The sequence below is a fragment of the Limanda limanda genome, chromosome 17, assembly GCF_963576545.1.
Source record: "Limanda limanda chromosome 17, fLimLim1.1, whole genome shotgun sequence".
In the NCBI taxonomy this organism is placed as follows: Eukaryota; Metazoa; Chordata; class Actinopteri; order Pleuronectiformes; family Pleuronectidae; genus Limanda; species Limanda limanda.
The window spans coordinates 8,792,728-8,810,964 of NC_083652.1; the positions used below are offsets into that span (position 1 = coordinate 8,792,728).

At 43.1% G+C, this 18,237-nt stretch overlaps 2 protein-coding genes across 3 annotated transcripts; both read right to left on the reverse strand.

The window, feature by feature from the left end:
• Nucleotides 1-625: 625 nt before the first annotated feature.
• Nucleotides 626-11,712, reverse strand: tlk2 (tousled-like kinase 2). Of its 2 annotated transcripts, XM_061090318.1 has the most exons (21): nucleotides 11,044-11,712; nucleotides 9,898-9,980; nucleotides 8,407-8,478; nucleotides 8,246-8,309; nucleotides 8,113-8,156; nucleotides 7,841-7,939; nucleotides 7,208-7,309; nucleotides 6,911-7,003; nucleotides 6,606-6,716; nucleotides 6,361-6,497; nucleotides 5,943-6,095; nucleotides 5,775-5,841; nucleotides 5,568-5,665; nucleotides 5,393-5,474; nucleotides 4,765-4,856; nucleotides 4,555-4,644; nucleotides 4,259-4,428; nucleotides 3,644-3,782; nucleotides 2,160-2,271; nucleotides 1,816-1,923; nucleotides 626-1,649 (listed from the first exon to the last, which is right to left on the reverse strand). In XM_061090318.1, the coding sequence occupies exons 2-21, from the start codon at nucleotides 9,976-9,978 to the stop codon at nucleotides 1,476-1,478; spliced, it is 2,088 nt and encodes a 695-aa protein (XP_060946301.1). In that variant the 5' UTR covers nucleotides 9,979-9,980; nucleotides 11,044-11,712; the 3' UTR covers nucleotides 626-1,475. The 2 variants fall into 2 exon arrangements, with proteins under 2 accessions (XP_060946301.1, XP_060946302.1); XM_061090319.1 differs by lacking the exon at nucleotides 7,841-7,939.
• Nucleotides 11,713-11,946: 234 nt separating this feature from the next.
• Nucleotides 11,947-15,821, reverse strand: mettl2a (methyltransferase 2A, methylcytidine). Its single transcript, XM_061090028.1, has 9 exons — nucleotides 15,664-15,821; nucleotides 14,895-14,983; nucleotides 14,388-14,644; nucleotides 13,558-13,607; nucleotides 13,387-13,447; nucleotides 13,147-13,286; nucleotides 12,944-13,050; nucleotides 12,631-12,696; nucleotides 11,947-12,531 (listed from the first exon to the last, which is right to left on the reverse strand). Exons 1-9 carry the CDS (start codon nucleotides 15,813-15,815, stop codon nucleotides 12,368-12,370), a joined length of 1,086 nt encoding a protein of 361 aa, XP_060946011.1. The 5' UTR covers nucleotides 15,816-15,821; the 3' UTR covers nucleotides 11,947-12,367.
• Nucleotides 15,822-18,237: the final 2,416 nt, after the last annotated feature.

The following is an 18,237-nucleotide window of genomic DNA, read 5'->3' on the forward strand; positions in this document are numbered from 1 at the left end:
TTTACAAATGTTACTTGTGCACTACACAAATATTATAATCATCCATAAAAATCTGATCATTTTTGGAGCAGGCTACAGTCAATGTGACATTACCATCGAAATATACCATCTGTTTCCTGACCCATTTACTCCTTTATCAGAAAACTAAGCGTGATTTGGTATATTATCACTTAAAGCTATCAATGAGGTTTCAGCACTGACTTGGAAAGGCTTGAATGCACCTGGATAAATGTTTGATTTCTAATCAGTGAATGTTAACCAATTTTACAGAGAATAATGAACAGAAACTAAGTACAGACATCATACTCATGAATACATTGTCAGCTGTGTAGTAGACAGAAGTCGATCCTGTGATATTAAACCCAGAACAACAAACACATTTTTAACCAATAGTATTTAATGGTTTATGCAACTGTCTGCTAAGGCCCAATCTCCCCCACAGTACTTTAAGGTAAACCAGTCGCTTGCATTTCATTGGCCAAAAATAAATTCAAAACATACCTAAATAAATATGTGTTTATGGTAGGGAATATCAATCAAAATGAGAACAGCTCTAGTGAAAGGCAACTTGAAAAAACAACAGTTTTGTCCATAAAACTGGTTGCATTGAAAAGTGTTCTTTGAAAAAAAAAAAAAAAAAATGTAAAAAGGGGTCATTCCTCAACAGCTTCCACTCCAGATCACGTAACACGACTCTAAAACCATTCATTATAAAAACTGAGGTGGAACACTGCCACCAACTGGAAGTTAAAAGCTTTGGTCACAGGAGTCTGACGAGGAGAGGGGGGGGGCGAGCGTGGAGATGGGATAGTAGCTTCTGTCCCTCCTCGTCAAAAACTGGGTCTGGAATTTATGTGGGGCAGAGGATCCCAGAAACAGCGAGTTGGATAAAACGGAGCAGTAGATATTTAGGGTCCGATACAATAACAGGGCAGACTGGTTCTCTCAGCCGGGTTCAGGGAAATGAGAACAAACTAAATGTTTGAGCTGGGGGAGTTCAGACTACCTTGGAGCAGAATGGCTCATGCATGGTGTATGTGTGTGAGTGCGTACAGGTATGAGGCCTCCCGCAGTCCTTTTCATCTGGACGAGCTGAAGCAGTTCTGTTCTTCTTTGTATTTTCTTTTTTTCGAGCGGAGGGGAAAAATCCAAAACACTGAATCCCCCTTTTAACCAACATAGTGCCAAACCTCGCCCCTTGCTGTGTGAGTCGTCCAGGGCTTTGACCCCCAGAACTATGCCAGCCTTCTTTGAGAAAGGAGGACAGGTGAGTCGGGGTGGGTGGACATGAGAGGGCTGAAGGGTGACGTCTGTCTCCCCTGCCAACCCAACCAGGACTTCTCACGCACCCGCTGCTGTCGTCCGACCTCTTCTCTTGGACTCTTCCTGGCAAGGTGGGATGCTAATGGGAAGGTGGACACAGGTCGGTGCTGCCCCCACCCACTCGACTCTTTCACGTGGTTCAGGCAGTCAGTTCAGTTTGAGGCGCTGCTGTTGGAGGAGCTGGATGTGGAGGCCACGGCCGTGCCCGAAGTGCCCGACGATGCCACCGACTTGCGGATGTGGGGCATGAGGAAGGGGTCACTGGCCAGCTGGTGCACATCGATGCGGTCCTCCTTACGGTACACTAAACAGCGCCTTACAAAGGCCTGGAGGGAGAAAGAACAAAAGATTGCTCTAACTGATAAGCTACAAATACCAACTATTACAGTGTTTGAATGAAAATATAATAACTCATCATTAACTATAGTAGAAAGGGAGAATTAATGGAGGTTATTGTGCCAGTTGCAGAAGAGATGTGAGGGAGTCCATTACCTTAGCTTCAGGTGTGACTACTGGTTTAGGAGGAAACTGCACATCTGTTGCCTTCAGTATGGTGTTCTCCTGCAGGATGTCCTGCTGGGACTGGTTGTGACCGAATGGCTAGAAGGCAAAGAGAGGTAAAAAAGAAGTGTCATTGAAAACACGTTCAAAAAGTGGATGAAGCATGAATTAAATAAAGGATAGGAATAGGAACAATTCAATTCATGATACATACAATTAAAATGTAACTATGAATAATTTAACATAACATTTTTTTCTGTATGGCAATATAAATATAAGCTTATAGGTCAATAATAGCTCAAATGTTTATATTGTTTCTAGTTTGGGTCTCCTACCTTTCGGCCATACAAACACTGGTAGAAAATGACTCCCACAGACCACACATCCACCTTGTTGGAGATTTTGGGGGGTTCCTTCCCAACAACAAAGCACTCAGGAGGCAGGTACCTAAAGGAGAAGGGAATAGCAACATTCAGATTAGTGAAATTGTACATGACTTAAAGTACCATCTATAGAGTGTATTTAATTGTTTGTGTGCCTGGCAGTATGTTATATTTAGGGGACCTCAGGGTGTGCACCTCTACATTTCATTTTTTTCGAATAGATAATGTTTAAGCCCTGTAGGTTCATATCTCAAGACAAACATCAGTAATATTATATTTGCTCTGAGCAAACCAGCACATTGATCATCACAAAATGATCGATACTGTTTATTAATGAGTTAAATCTCTTTCTTCAGAGCAGTGCATTCATCAGCCGCATTCGCCCATCTGCCCCGGTTTCGGTGGTGCTGTGGCCGGACTGTGCACCTTCTCCCGGCTGTGAAGTAATCAGTGGTCTCTGCGTCTGTAGCCAGAGACTGTTTTTTTTAAGTCATATCGTAGTAGAGGGAATTCATTGTTAGTGTTTATTTAGTCCCTAAAATTGGAGACTAGTATCAACAATGTGTCAGAGAACTTAACTTGCAGACCATATTACATTGTGTGTGAACAATCTTTTGCTAAGAAAGGCTGAGGTATGCAGTGTACTGCAGTGTAATGGTTTTCATTTGTTATTAATAGCCCATTACTACTATCTGCAGATATAATCGCACTACACTATACACTCTGGAATTTATTATCGCTTTCGTTGCTGTTGCATAAAATGCCCCACGTTCGAGCAATGGAACCGTTGAGCCTCGAGTTCTCCTTCAGGCTAAACTAGAGTCGAACCGATACTCAGTCGCACATAATGACCATACTGGACACTACTGTCAAAACTCATGACATGTTTCGAAGGGGATCCCCTAACCTGCCATAACAGATTTAGGGCAGGCATTTTGGATATACTGTAAAATGTTAGAATGAGAATGTGTCGCAAGGCTGATGGTGTTCAGTTAGGAAGCAGTTGGAATGGGTTGATCATTCAGCACCATATGTATGATTTCTATTTCTTTATATTCTTTGCTGTGTTCTCTGGATGGATGTAAGCACACTTAAATATAGCTTCAAACTGTGTTCATTGCTCAAGCACATCTTAGTAATTTTTCTTGCATAAAACTTCTACAATTCTTATTAAGTCTCATGTGTTTTAGCTTCTGTCCCATTGCACAATTTACGTTCTATTCCTTCTTAAGCATAAAATGCCCCCACACAGAAAAATGTCAACTTCCCTCCTAATGATCTTCGAAAGTACTCAGGCACAGAGAAATATGTCAGGCCTGACTATCTGCAATAAATTTGACCTAGAGGCTCAAAAGAACAAATAAAAAGAACAATTTATCACATCACAGACAATGGCCCTCCTGCAGCAGAGTGTCGACTCCCACTGTACATCTTACCAGTAGGTCCCTGCTCCCTGTGACGTCAGCTCCATCCCGTCTACCGAGTTGTAGCTGTCGTCATCCATTATCTTTGAGAGGCCGAAATCTGTGATCTTGATCTCACCACATGCAGTGCCATTCACCAGGAGGATGTTGCCTGAGCGGGGGCGAGAAAATGAGGTAATAAAGCAAATGTTCTCACAGTTCAGATTGATATTTACGTTTCGAGTCAAAAAAAGACGATTATCCCACGGATGATTCAGCTCTGCTCAAAGCATAATGATAGTCTTCTTTTATGTTCAAAACAATCTTGATGGAATAATGGGCAGCAACTGGGTTAGAGGTCAAACTGTCTCACTCTTTCACAAATTATACCCGAAACTGTCAACAGAGCCAGATTTAATACTCAGTCCAACTTAGTCCAAATACTTTTAATGAATAAATAATAACTATTATTGGAGAAAGCCTGTGATCCAGAATAAAAACTCTGTCTTAACACTAACGTCACTGCAGCAGAGTCTCAGGCATTTCCTTTAACTGACAGTTTTACTTCTACATTAATATGCAGTAACCTCCAAAACAACATCATGTAAGCTCTCGGAGTGTAGCGGTCACTGTGATGTGTAGACTCACCAGGTTTAAGGTCATAGTGGATAATGGGCGGTCTGATCTCATTGAGGTACTTGAGGGCATTGACGATCTGCATAATGATGGAGCGGCCCTCTTTCTCGGACATGAGCTTGTGCTGCTTCAGGTAGAAGTCCAAGTCGTTGCCCTCGCAGTACTCCAAGACGGTGCAGAACCTGCACCACCACAAGGGAGAAGTCCATTATTAGAAGTAAAGGTTCTACATATTGAAAAAGTCCTCTGCATACACTCTGCATGAACACATGTTTTGGATGACATATTTTTGAGAGGAAAGGACTTACGAGTCAGTGTCGAGCGAAAAGTAGTCGTAGAGTTTAACTATTCGTGGGTGGTCCAGCTCTTTATGGATTCTATATTCTCTGCATGCATGTCTGAAACAAAGATAATGTTCAACTTTTACACAATTTATTTTAAATGCGAGTATCACACAGACACACGAACAGTGTAACAGGACATAAAATTATGTATTGCTTCAAAAACACAGCACTCACTTGTGATAATTTTCCTTCTTCTCATCCCTCCAGTTCTTGTTTAACTGGTGGATTTTGACCGCAACATACCTTTGCTCTGTTAGGTCAAAGGCCTGGAAAATAAATGTCTTTATTTAGTTGTGAGCGGCATTTGGCACAAACTTGTCATGGCTGCTATTTAGACTAACACAAAATGGCCTTGATCTTTCAGCACTTTTACAGAGGTGACAACAGATTCTTGGAATCACACTCACATTCTGACAATCATTTACTTTGAAATGTTGATGATGTCAACCGAGTGTAATGTAATGAAAAATGCATCTGGAAATATTTCCCAGAGTATCTAACACTGCAATGCCAAAAGACAACTTCATTTGAATCAACATCTGTCACCACACAAGCAGCGGAAAACTTGCTTTTATCGTAAATCTATTTGATAAGATTGCGATAAATCTACATTCTTGATATGGATCTGCTATCGTACATCACTTTCAAGTCTGCAGAGCTGTGTTCATCTAGTACCAACACTAGGGAATGTTCTGGCAAAGCTTTACACTCACTAGATGTAAAAGTAAAAATGCTGAATGGTTGACTTCTTTCTTCACCACTCTGGGGACAAAGAGCTTATTACTTCACTTGTTTTTCTCACCTTGTAAACTTCACTAAAACCTCCTCGTCCAAGTAAATAGAGGAGCAGGTAACGGTCATTTAGCGTGGGGTGATCTTTGAATCTGCACAGAGTGAAAACACAAGTTCAGGAATGAGAGAGAGCCCAGAGACACATCAGATCAACTAAGAAAGGACCATAGAAGAAGAAGCCATACTGGGAATTATCCTCATTGTGGATCCTTTTCAGTTCACGAATGTGCAGATTCCGCACTCGCTCCAACCTCTCGAGCTCCGCCTGGATCTCCGCCTCCTCCTGCAAAGGAAAACAATCAAAGCAATGTTATTAACCAAAAGACTAAACAAGGAAAGACCAGAGGAAGTGTGTCGAAAGCAAAAACCTGCCACTCATAAATGGGTATTACCTTCTTAAGATGCCCTAGTCGTAGCTTGAATATTTCCTCTTGTTCGTGGTACTCCGCCTGAGATAACCTGCAAGAACACAAAACCAACCCAAGTGCAAGTTCAAAAACACGAACACATGTTAAGCCAGTGGGTAATAAAAGAGAAGATAAATAACAAAATACACGTACGCTTCACTTTCTGCTCCGTTGGTCTTGCTTTTGCGTTTGTTTTGCTCCAAGCTCGGGGGTGGAGTCTGGGCCATGGAGGGAGGCTTGCGTTTGGCCAGTAGCTTCCTCTGCCTTTCAATGTCCTCTCGCTGGGTGTTAATCCTCTCTTGTTGTCTGAAAAAAGACGGTACATTGGTGCCACATACAAATCGAAGTAATTTCTGTTAGTCTGTGTATGATCTTCTGTAATATATCTGGCTCCCTGACTGAGAGGCTGGGTTTACCTCTTGTATCAGATAACGTTAACACATTAGACTGTCTGTCTAGATAATTAAGATAAATTAATCTTACTTATAATACATAGAGAAATCTGTTGTATCTTCTTTACCTCTCGAGCTAACATACATTTCAGCAGGGGCAAAGCATGAAAGATCCTCACTTGATAAGGTTTTGGAAGGCGTATCCATCCGTCCACTGCTCTGTGAAAGATGCTCCATGTCTCACTGTGGTGAAGTGACCCAGTCGAAGTCTGTCCTGCATGCTTTTGTCCCTGCATGCCATCTTCTCCTGTTTCGACTAAAGGAAGAGCAGGCCGGAATTAGAGCTTATATAACGAGGCCACAGTGATCAAATCACTTTGGCAACTAATAGCTCATAAATCAGATTGGTATTCAACGGACGTACTTTTTCAATCAGCAGCTTCTTGGACATGGTCACACACTTGTTTAAGCGTTCCTTGTATCTCTCCAGCATCCTCTGCTGTTCATCAATCTGCCGCCTCAGATCACAGTTTGCCTGGGGCAGAACATACGAAACGAAAAGCAAAAGGTCAGGTACTAAGAATTTAAATATTAGCTTGTTTAGACATGTACAGACAGAAGGAATGCATCAACTCCAACATGCATTGAGTAATAAGAAAAATCTAAATATTTCCAAAACCACTTGAAGAGACAAGCAGAGTAACAAATGAAAAGTAATGAGATTAGTACCCGGAGCAAATCGTCTATTCGGCCCTCCTTCTTCTCCAGGTCAGAGTTCTTGTTGTTCTCCATTGCTGTTAGTTTCTCTATGGTAAGGTCAGACTACAGAGTAAAGTGAGCACAAAACAGAGTTTATGTTAATGCTGCATCATTCTGTATCAGCGACAAATAGCAGTGCAACAAGTCATCCCATCAAACGATATTTTGGATTGATTTTGTTTTTGTTGATATGCCAAGTATTGAACAACTTTTGAATTACAGTCTCGTTAAATCAGATGAATGGCCATCTGATGGTGTGTCAGGTACCTGGGTGGCTTTGTGGAGCATGGGAGGAGGAGCAGGCTTCAGCGAACACGTCGAGTGCTCTGTGTTGGCCGAGCCCATTGAAGAGGGGCTTCCTTGCTGCACCTGGGAGGCAGACCAGTCAAACAGTAAGAAACCATACACAAACAGAGGGTATCTTAGTATGTGAATTTCAACAAAGGACATTAATTATCAAGAGCTGATACCAGTCATGATAAAACATGATATTAATCTGGCCAAATGTAAACACTCAAATTAACTATTAGAAGCACATGAGACTGTATAAATAAATAAAAAACAAAGTATAAACTCTCGGATATAAGTATTAAAAAAAGACTCAACTACCTAAACTATTTTTAATCTCATCTGAATGTCCATGTGTATGTGTATTTGCATTTCAACTATGTTACTTTCTTCGATTGACTTCTTTGGTTTTCGGAAAAAAAACCTTGGCTAATAATGACTGATGATGATGATGAGTTACAAAAACATAAAGACCAAACGTTCCTAAACAGATTCTTCCCGTTCATGAGAAAGTGCAGGAACAAAAGAATAACAGGAAAGAGTGTTGAGAGATTAACAAAAAAAAAATCAAATAAAAACACACAAGTCAGACCACAGAGCAAAGATGCTCACCGTGACAGGGGGGTTGGACAGGGAGTGTTGTGGGGAAGAGCGGACCACTGGTGGAATTCCCCTGGCAGGGCTGGTACCAGGACCGCTACCTCCCGCAAACTGACAGACATGTGAAGAAAGAGGGATAGGAAAGATGTTCAATGGAAAGCCAGAGATGGCTAAAACGAGCGGTTAAAAAATAAGTATGAAAAGTTATGCACCCGTTACTGAGGCATTTGAAAGTACATGAGCGCTGTTGGATATATAAATTCAGAAAACGTTCTGCCACTCACCTCAAAATAGTCACTAATTTTATGCCCCCTTGATCCGGCTTTGCCTGGATGAGAAAGAGCAGCGATGAGTTCAGAGAGAGGCTGACATTTGGGAATGCACGATGAAAGCATCGCAGCGGTCGACCAAACTTACCCTGGCTGCCGTCGAAGTGGTCTGCTTTCCGTTTTCTCACTCGCTGGTCCTTTTTCTCAGGCGTCTGTAAGGAAAGCCATGATAATCAAGCAATGTGCAATAAAAATGTGCGACACAGAGGTGGTTAGGATGAAGAAGAAAAAAAAACACTTCAGACTTACCTCTGGCTCTTTATCACTAAGGGAGCCCACACTGCATAAACTCTGATTGGAGGACTCGTTTTGACCTGAGCCCTGTTCAAATTAGGCAAAAGAAATTAAGCACAATTAGTTAAGAAATACGAAGATGCTTAAAAGACGAAAGATTTTGTACACACAAAACTGTATCCTCAAAGTACATGCTTGTGTACTTGTTGTGTTTGCACTTGTTAAAGAGAACAAGTGTGAGGTTTGGCTAAATAACGTCCCCAATTTGTTGTACCACTGAATCAAGACCTGCTTCAGTCCTGACGCTGGTTCCCTAGGTGATGCCTGTCAGTCAAATGAATCACATCAGAATTCAGCAGGCACTGTCCAATCAGGAAGAGATACTTAGTCATTCAGAGCACACTAGGGCTCTCTCACTGAACCCTCCTAAAATGGCTGAACATTAGGCATGCTGCTGGGGATGCATCCCTCCGTCTGTCTGTCACCTTTGGATAATGTCATCCATTTTTCTCCCTGTTCACCGGTCTTAACCATTCTTCTCCTTTCACTCGGGAAACAGCCAGCGAAAGATGCTCTGCCTGATCTTAGAATGGCTGCTCATCCCACACATAATCTTGGTTATCTGATATCGGGCCTGTTCAAAAGGAAATGCACTTTCTAGTCATTTCAGTGGGCCTTCGCTGCTCCATTACCAAAAGGCGTGCTACCTGTTTGTTATCAAAGGACGACAATTTTCCTTTCATCGATGTCAGAGAGAGCAGCAGTGACACGCAGCCGCTCAAGGTCAAGAAAAGAAAAACTCAAAGCTGCTCAGCGACACGGCAGGATTTTCAGACCACCAACCTACATTTCTTCACAGCCATTAGTTGACACACTTCTCTCTCACTTCCCCCCACACACATTGCATCCCTTGTCATATAGGGTTGCTATGGCATGATGCCTAAGCGAGAGCTGCCATTTTCTCTGCGGCAGCAGCCATGCCATGCTCTGGGCTCGGGCTCAGCTCTGCCTATGGCTGGCACGGGGCCCACTCCTGGCGCCGACTCTCGCTGCCTAACTGTTCCAAGATCACCTTCCACATAGGAAGCTCCATCCACGTCGGAAGCGAGAGGGCCGAGGGGTAAACGCTGCCTCCACTCACACCTGGTCAAGAACTATGTCGGCATTCCTCCTCTGCCTTCATTCCTCCTCCCCTACCATCCCTGTCCCGTCTGTGGCCTTTTTGGCAGGCATCGCCACTTGCATATACAGCCGCTCCATCATGAGCCAGGGAGAGATGCCATATCACACCAGCCAAAAAACACAGACACAGCTCAACCTTCTCCAGAGACGGACAAAGAAAAGGAGTGGGGCCAAGCCGGTCCAGGCCAAACAGCCGAATGATACCGAGGCAAAGTGAGACAAAGAGGGGAAGAGATTCGCAAAAACTGTGCAATCAAGGCAATCTGTAATTTGGAGCACGTTGACGGGACGCTCCATATCTGTGACATCTGCTGCAACACGAACCTTAGCCACACCAACACCGGTGAAGCGAGCCTCCAGCAGCTCCTGCCGTCGGGGGTCCAGGCTATGCAGTTCTTCCATCATGGCTGCAGAGACAAGAGCAAAGATTAAGGACGGCGTGGTGGGGTCTGGTGCGTTCAAATGGGAGTGACGGATCACTGTTTCAAAGGGCACCGGTTGTGATGAGTCATGGCTGTTTTTAGCTATATGGATGTGGAAAATTCCTGTTCTGAGTCATCAATAAACCTGACAATAAGGTTTGCCACTATCATGTGGTGGCCGCCGAGCAGTTTGAGGGCTAACATAAAATCTGGACCAAAAGTCTGCTCAATGACAGATATTATAGATGTATGCATCAAAGAAGTGGGCCAGATGTGTAAGAGTCTCTGCCTTGGAAATGAAATCGTCATGTGATAACGCCCTGGCAGCATAAGACTAAGTTACATGGGGCTGGAGTTTTGAAAGGTCACTAATGGGGGGGCTGCCAAGTGAACTTACAGCCATGGAAAAGGCCACAGTAGACAATGAGTGTCCAGCTTGTTAGCTTGTGTAAAGGTTGACGTTGAAGTTTCACGCCCTGCTGGGACTGTGACTCGCACGCATTCAATGAATAATGTGACCTGCACCACTCGTGTCCACTTAGGGACAGGTTCAAGTCCTCAGGTTGGTCTCCAGTGGGTTTGTTGGATCAGCTAACCATCTAACCTAATGGTTAGAAGCACCACCAGTGAGTGATGGAGCTAGCTAACACTCAATACAGGAGCTAACGAGCCTGTCGATGCTGGTCATCACTTAGCATGGCACTCCAGGAGCTAACGGTATCGCTAGCTAGCATCGTTAGATTCTGATTTAGAAGCGAAGCCAAAAGAGGGAAATGTTAGGATCTGTGTGGGTCAAATCAGAGTTGTTGTGTTGCCTCACGAGTCACAAAATGCAACACAACTACAGTCCGCTGCAGTCACCTGTATAACAAACATATAGAGGCAGGCTAACGTTAGGTAGCCAGCATGCTAGCGTCAACTCGTCTGTCAAAACGAAGCATCTCCTCGGTTCTGTGTTGTCAGGTGCCCGGGCCACGACGCCCGGGTCCACTCCATCGAGAGATACGTGCCGGGATATGGTTTTTAAACACCCGGACGAGATACTTACTGTAATTTTATATTTCCTCGGTCCTCCGGAGGGCCGGTGGTTAACCCTAAACCCGTCCCTGTTGTCTCCCCGGTGCTCGGCAGACCCTCCCGGGCGCTAGGCCGCATTCACAGCCGCGTCCCTCGAGTTGCTGCCTGTTCGCCTCCGAGACGCTGGAGAGCGGGGTGTAGCTCGAGGTAGACCCCGGAGGATTCCCCTCGGAGGCCTCGACGGCTCCGGGTATCCCAAACCCGCCGCTCGGTTCTCCTCAGGCGGGGATCCCCATCGCATCCCTCTCCCCGAGGACCATACCGCGGCTACGCTGGGTTCCTTCCTCCCACACAATGGCGACCCTCGAAATCCTGCGTTTTCCCACCAGGTATATGTGGTGTCTTTGAGCCAGTGTTGTAGTTACCCCCCCTTGTCTTCTCCTCTCTCCCCCGGCGGTGAGATGAATTTCGGGTGCGATCAAAACAAAGTTCGGCTGCAGTCGTCTCCCTCGCTGCGGGGGACAAACCAATCTGTTTCGGGGAAGTTGTGCCGCTGCGACTCCGTTTCAGCGGAATCCGGATCGATTCGGTTCGGTTCTCATGTTTTTGCAATGTAAACAATAATCAGTAAAATCTCACATTTTCTCGTGAGATTGTTCCAAGTATTTTCACCTTCGTTCAGTCGACGCCTGCCCCCAAATATCTTGTCTGGACCAATGGTAAATCCCCGAGTGCACAACACAATTTAACAGCGCCCACCCACACAACAAAATGATCACTTATCAGAAAGTTGCCATGATGTTCACACCCACATGCTCCACTTCCATGTTACAGGTAATTTGGAAAACTACTATTATTTAGCCACAGCATTCATTGCAATCAATAGAATTCAAATGTTTATATTGTTCGATACCAAGTAAAAATATTCAACATATTTACAGTTCAGATCTTTATTTAATTTTTCCGTGTACAAAAAGAGTTAAGTGTTTTTTGTTTGTTTTTTTTAAACATGCGATTAGTATCAAAACTTCAGCTCCTTGAAAAATCGCCTCGGGCAGAGTAGAAATGTTTATTCCGGGGTAACCAGCCCTTTCTCATCAGCAGGAAATGAGAAGTCATTACTCCATCAGACGTACTCGCCAAAGAACCAGTCCGTGGATGTTACAGGAGCAGGGATAGTGTACAGTCTTAAAAGTACATAAACTATCCATTTGTATGGCCTTTCTCATAATCACAATAGACCTTTTCAATTCCATACATCCTCAGAGAAAAAAAAACAAAGCAACGCCTTGACTTCAGCTGTGAGTTTCAGTTGTGGTTGAAGGTCACACGCAGGCCGTCCCTCTCCTCCGGCCTCAGTCCTGGTTCTCAGCCGGCAGAACTGGAGCCCTGCGGTACTTGCACTGGATCCACACCCTGTACATGGTGAGCTGCTTCCCTCTGTTCACCTGGAGCCTTCGGTCTACGAGGTTCTGCACTTTCTCAAGTCCTGCCTCAGCGAACAGCTCATGAAGCTCATCTGAAGTCAAACAAGAAGCACAGCAGTGTTTTTGCTAAAGCCGAATTCTGCAAATCATTTCTTTTTCAATATACTTTTTCTTTTATTTCATATTTTTACCTTGAGTAAAGAAATATACTCTTGTTCCATCACCTCGGACATAGAAGTTTTCTGACAGACACCTTCCTGTAAAAGAAGTAATGGGTCGAAATGTACATTATTTCCAATAATCATTTACATATTTAAAAGAAGATTACTTTGACTGTCATTAAAAATGCCTGAACACTAATGTAGTGGTTCGTACTGAAATACTGCGATCAGACAAACAGACCTCAGTGAAACACATTTTCAAAGAGATCCGCCATGAATAATGGATCTCTGAATCTTAACAGCTATCAGGACTGGACTCTTGCTGGATTTTAGTCTGATTAACCTTTCTTGAAGCGGAGCTGTGCCATGTCGTAGCGTCCGTAGTCCCTGAGCAGCATCACCCCCCCAGGCCTAAGGAGCCGCGCCAATCTACTGATGGAGGCCTGCATCCTGAGACAGGGGTGAAAACCAATGCAGTGTTTTAATGGACATTCATTGAGTAGAAACCAAAAAATAAGAGAGGGAGGGCAGAGAAAAAGTTCATACTTGTCAGGATGCAATGCTGATAGCACAAAGATTAGCACTATAACATCAAGGGTTCCATCGGGGACGGGGTACTTGGCTTCCACGTCACTCAAGTCACGAACAAAGGCGTAGCAGCGCTCAGGGTCGTACTCTGGATTAGCCTGATGACAAGAGGGCAATTTGAATTCATCAAGTCAGCCCACAATCCCAGGGATGAGTCCTAATCTGCACATCATTGTTACAATAACCTCATCATCTCACCTTCACTAACTCCACAGCAGTGCTGGAGAAATCACAGCAGTAAACAAAGAGGCCTGGGTCGCTGCAAAAAGCAAAGCTGCAGTTATGTACAGTAAAGGATTCGGCTTGCTTCACTGTACAGTTCAAACATGTTGTGAAATCTTAACGTGTCCATGTCTTGGCCGCGCTTACTTGTTGGTTTTCAGTATTGGAAAAAACGTGTTTCCCACACCGCAGCCAACCTGGGAAAACAAAAAGTAACATTTACAGCAGCCAGAGAGAATAAATCCTGCAGACAAATACAGGTTGATAGCGGTAGTAGAAAGTGTATAAATCTGCAATGGCTGAATAAATCTCAAAATTGAATTCAGTACACTACAGTAGAGCACATACTTCTGCCAAGGCCCCAAAAAAACCTTAATGTCAAGCTGCACCCAATTACACTCACTCGTAGATATGAGTCCTCTAAATGTGCCAGATTTTTTAAAATCAAGAGCCATGTATTTAGCTCCTGGGAAATCAGTTGAGATCAAAAAAAGTTACAAAACATTTAAGAAAATGAAAAGTCCCTGGCCCTGATTCGGATACGAAGTTCCAAGTTTCGTGGTGATCTGTTTAGAAGTTTTTGCGTAATCTTGCTTGAAAACAAACATACAAACCAGCCAACAAACAAACAGACAGGGGTGAAAACATAACCTCCTTGGCAGATATTAAAATATAGCCAGTTGTTTTGAGTTGTTGCCATCCACCTAGTGTGAGATCAGTCAGTGAGAAAAATATGGTTTTATTTTGTTTAATATTTACTGAGTGCAACCTTCCAAATATTTGCATGAGCTAGATTGTTTTATTCCTTTAGGTTAGTGCAGTAGGACATTAGAAGTAGAATAAAAATAGGCTTTTGACAAATATGGCTACCTTACACCAAATGTATTTAAATCTGCTAATAAGTTTTGGAGATTAGTTTTTTCATTTAGTGTGTGTGGTGAAAGTTTAGGTAACACATGCTCAAATTAATCTCTCACCTCCAGAATGCGATGTGTGGCAGAGGAGCCAGGAAAGTCTCCGTCCTCGACCTCTCTGCTTGGCTCTGGATCCGGACTGTCCTGCTGGACGCCATCTGTGCCGGAGTCTTCAGGAAGGGTTTCAGGGTTCAGGAGGCCGCTCTTCGGGGCCAACTCTGGGAACTCAGTGAAGAGCCAGTGGCGGTCTTTGAAGAACCGATTCTCGTGGATTGTGTAGAAATCGTTCCAGTACTCATTGGCCCGGCTGTCGTATTCCTCTGCAAGAGAAGGTCAGGCCAGTGTGATCCTGATAATCTACCACTTTCTGCCATGTTTACAAATCATCAATATGAAGATGAGTGCGGCCTGCACATGCAACAGTAATGTGACGTTTCAATTGTAGCTAGCTTGAAGCCAAATATTTAAACAAAGCCCAAAACAACCAGAACTTTGAGTATATTTATGCACAAATAAACAATAATGAGAAGTTAGAGTTCTGCTAATGGATCTCGGCAACAACAATGCAACCTTGTTTCTGCTGAGGTAGAGGCTGGCTGTTTTCCAAGACTTTGTTCTTAGCAGCTTCTTCTTGTTCCTCGCTCCACTCCACGTTGTCCCTGTGCACAACAGAAAACCTTCATCATGTGACATTCAGACAGGGCTGGGAAATCTTCCAGCATTACCATAAACAGGATAAGATACAATAAGATAAGATACTATAAGATACAATAAGATAAGATACAACAAGACAAAACAATCCTTTATTAGTCCCATAATGGGGAAATGTGCTGTGTTGAAGCAGCAGAGAGAAGCGTCAAAGAAATAGACAGCAGATAAGGTAATAAAAAAGTAAATAAAAACCCTATATAGAGAATAGAAAGAATATACCAAGAGATAAATATATTTACAGTGAAACAGGATGGCAGATTGCACACTCTGGGATAGTTGTATACTGGACTGTAAGAAAAACAAACGTTTTCAAATATTTGGTCGGATAAAAAAAAGAAAAGAAAAGACTTCACTTTAGATTTTGAGATCATGTTATATTAAACTATCCATTCATAATTTGATCAATTGCGAAAATTATGAGCACGATAATAAACAATGAGAACCATCATTCTTTGCAGGCCCTTTCTATATATGTTTGTATTACAGTATTACAAAGTGACTGGAATGACACTAGGACCTGAGGTTATCTGACAGGATCTGTCAGTTACTCTTCTATCATAACAACAGACAGACACAGAGCAGGAGCAGTGACAGTGATGCGTTCATGTCCCGTCCTGGATCCACTGACCACGCGTTGTGCTGGAACACCTGCCGCGGGTCCGTGAGCAGCCGAGTCCCGAACTGAGGCCTCCTCACGTCCCCGGTGGATGAATCCTTCAGAACCGGCCCCGTGTCCCCGCTGCCTGCCTCCACCGCGACCACGGCATGGGGCGCCGCCATGTTGGATCTGACGCGACGGAAGAAGGGCCGGGCAATGTAGTGTGCTGCGTTCACTGACACACAGGAAATAAACACACTTGGGAAATAAAAGACAGACAGACAGACAGACAGATACATAGATGTATAGATGTACAGATGTATAGATGTAGAAGATATAGATAGATAGATAGATAGATAGATAGATAGATAGATAGATAGATAGATAGATAGATAGATAGATAGATAGATAGATAGATAGATAGATAGATGTTGAATGCAATAATTGTAAGTCGCTTTGGATAAAAGCGTCTTTGTGTTTGGAACATGTATTTAATTTGACGAGGACTATTTTACTTCTCAACCCTTTCCTCTTTTTAAAACTGGTGAAATACAATCATCGGGACTACGTCTGCTAACATAACACACAGCACCTGCTTTAGTATTACTCACGTCCAATGCATTACTTGTTTATCAGGAGCTGACAGCAGCATAAGCTCCTGTCTGGGCAAAACTGCTCTAGATGTTCAAATGTACGATGCTCTGCGAGACACGTGAAGGTGACAGGAGTCTCTGTCCAGATCGATAGATCTGTGGTCCAGATGTACAACTCCCCTGATCCACTGATCCACATAACCACACTATAAGCACACATGCTGCTTGACAATAGGAACACATAACACTTCTGTAGACAGGCACAACTTCTCCTGACCACATCTGATCAGTGCATTGTTTAAACACCAGAGGGAGACAAATACCATGATTCCTTTTGCTGAGACACACTGACCCACATGAATGAGTAGAATGCTAGGAATGAAATTACACAGAATGACTTCATGTGCATCAAAGTCTTTCAGCTGCCCAAATAAACAAACAACAACACTACTATTACTATTAACGTGAGTCGAAGTTAGTGAAATGATTATCAGAGTTCACACCTAAACTGGTCAACATGCATTTTTGGACAGTTTTTTGTCACCACGTTTGGACTCCAATGAAGGGTTTAAGCAATGTCTATGCATAGCATACAACAAACTTTTTAACAAGTATATATCTAATAATATGAATTGCTTAGAGGTAGATATTTACGGGTCATGGTAAATTGACTGTTTCTGTGTAGTACTTATGTCTCATCGTCTACTTAAAGTCACATGTCATGGGCGACTGTGGCTCAGGAGATATAGCGGGTTGTCCACTAACAAGACGGATGTCAGTTTGATCTCTATCTCCCCACTGTCTTGCGTGCTGGTGTCCTTGGGCAGGATGCTGAACCACAAATGTCCCCTGACAGGCTTGTTGGCAGTGTATGACTGATGTGTGACAGAGAAAGAGCAGCACATAGATGCGCTGTATGAGTAGGTGTATGAAGTGTGAAAAAGTGCTATAAATAGACAGACCATACACATTTAATCAGCCCTATTTTCAGTATTTGTTGCCCAAGGGACTTCGGAATGTGTGGAGGTCTCTGAGATCATACCGCCGACATTATTGTTTGTGGACAACCCGCTCTACCCCCTGAATGACAAGAGACCAGTCATATGCTAGTGCCAAGTTTCACTTTGAAATGGGTTGAAGTCTATGTGTTATGGTTTTCTTTTCTACAGTTTTAAGCAGATCTAAAGTAATAGCTTCTGCATGCAAGGGCATCTTTAAAATCTTTCTTTGCATGACTGAGAACAATCTCGACTTGGTTGTTGGAATGACTTTCAAGTCAGGAGGCAGCCAGTTACCATCTGGACTGAGCAATTCGATTTGCAAAGACCTCCTCCCGGCACTGCCTATAGAGACGCTAACCATTAAGAACGAGGATTTACAGTGCGATTCGGCTGAAAACAGGAAAAATCCCACTTACCAAGGATCAAACCCTTTAAATTACTGTATAAGCAACATGTAAATTAGGTGTCTAAAGGATTAAACATGCACAGTAATGTCCCTAAAATGATCAAATCAAACAATGCACATGTTTAGATAATGATAGAATATGCGTCGGCATATTTGATGTACACGTAACCACTAAGATAAACAGCAGACTCTACATATTTGTCAGAGTCGTACATGTAAAGACTGACTGTTGCCTTATAGGGAATTTTATATATCAGACTGGTGTGAGCAGGATGTGGTTGTTTGGCACTGTGCAGAGTTATGTGTCTTCAGTTGTAATCACTTTGAAAAAAAGGGAAGTGAACCAAATGCAAGAGGGTGATAAGGCTTAATTTTGATGAGTCGTACAACAGGAAATATTCTATGCCGTGATAAAAGTGTTATCAGACAGACATTCTGGACTCTACAGACTGATGTTAATTTTAGTAGTTTTCCAACACTCACATCATATTGAACTTGTTTGAATTGTAGGCAGGAACATAGCTGTCTAAATCCAAGACACATGAATTAAAAATGAGGGTCCACAAACATCCTCAAATGTTAACACTTTGAAAGTGATCTTCTC

Coding starts and splice junctions, on each gene's coding strand:
- tlk2 (XM_061090318.1), bottom strand. CDS start 9,978: ATGATGGAAGAACTGCATAGCCTGGACCCCCGACGGCAGGAGCTGCTG. Junction 5,475..5,567: donor CACAATGAGGATAATTCCCA/GTATGGCTTCTT, acceptor CACTCTGTGCAG/ATTCAAAGATCACCCCACGC. Junction 1,924..2,159: donor AGTGTTTGTATGGCCGAAAG/GTAGGAGACCCA, acceptor TTTGCCTTCTAG/CCATTCGGTCACAACCAGTC.
- mettl2a (XM_061090028.1), bottom strand. CDS start 15,815: ATGGCGGCGCCCCATGCCGTGGTCGCGGTGGAGGCAGGCAGCGGGGAC. Junction 13,448..13,557: donor CCAATACTGAAAACCAACAA/GTAAGCGCGGCC, acceptor TGCTTTTTGCAG/CGACCCAGGCCTCTTTGTTT. Junction 13,287..13,386: donor CTGCTGTGGAGTTAGTGAAG/GTGAGATGATGA, acceptor TCTTGTCATCAG/GCTAATCCAGAGTACGACCC.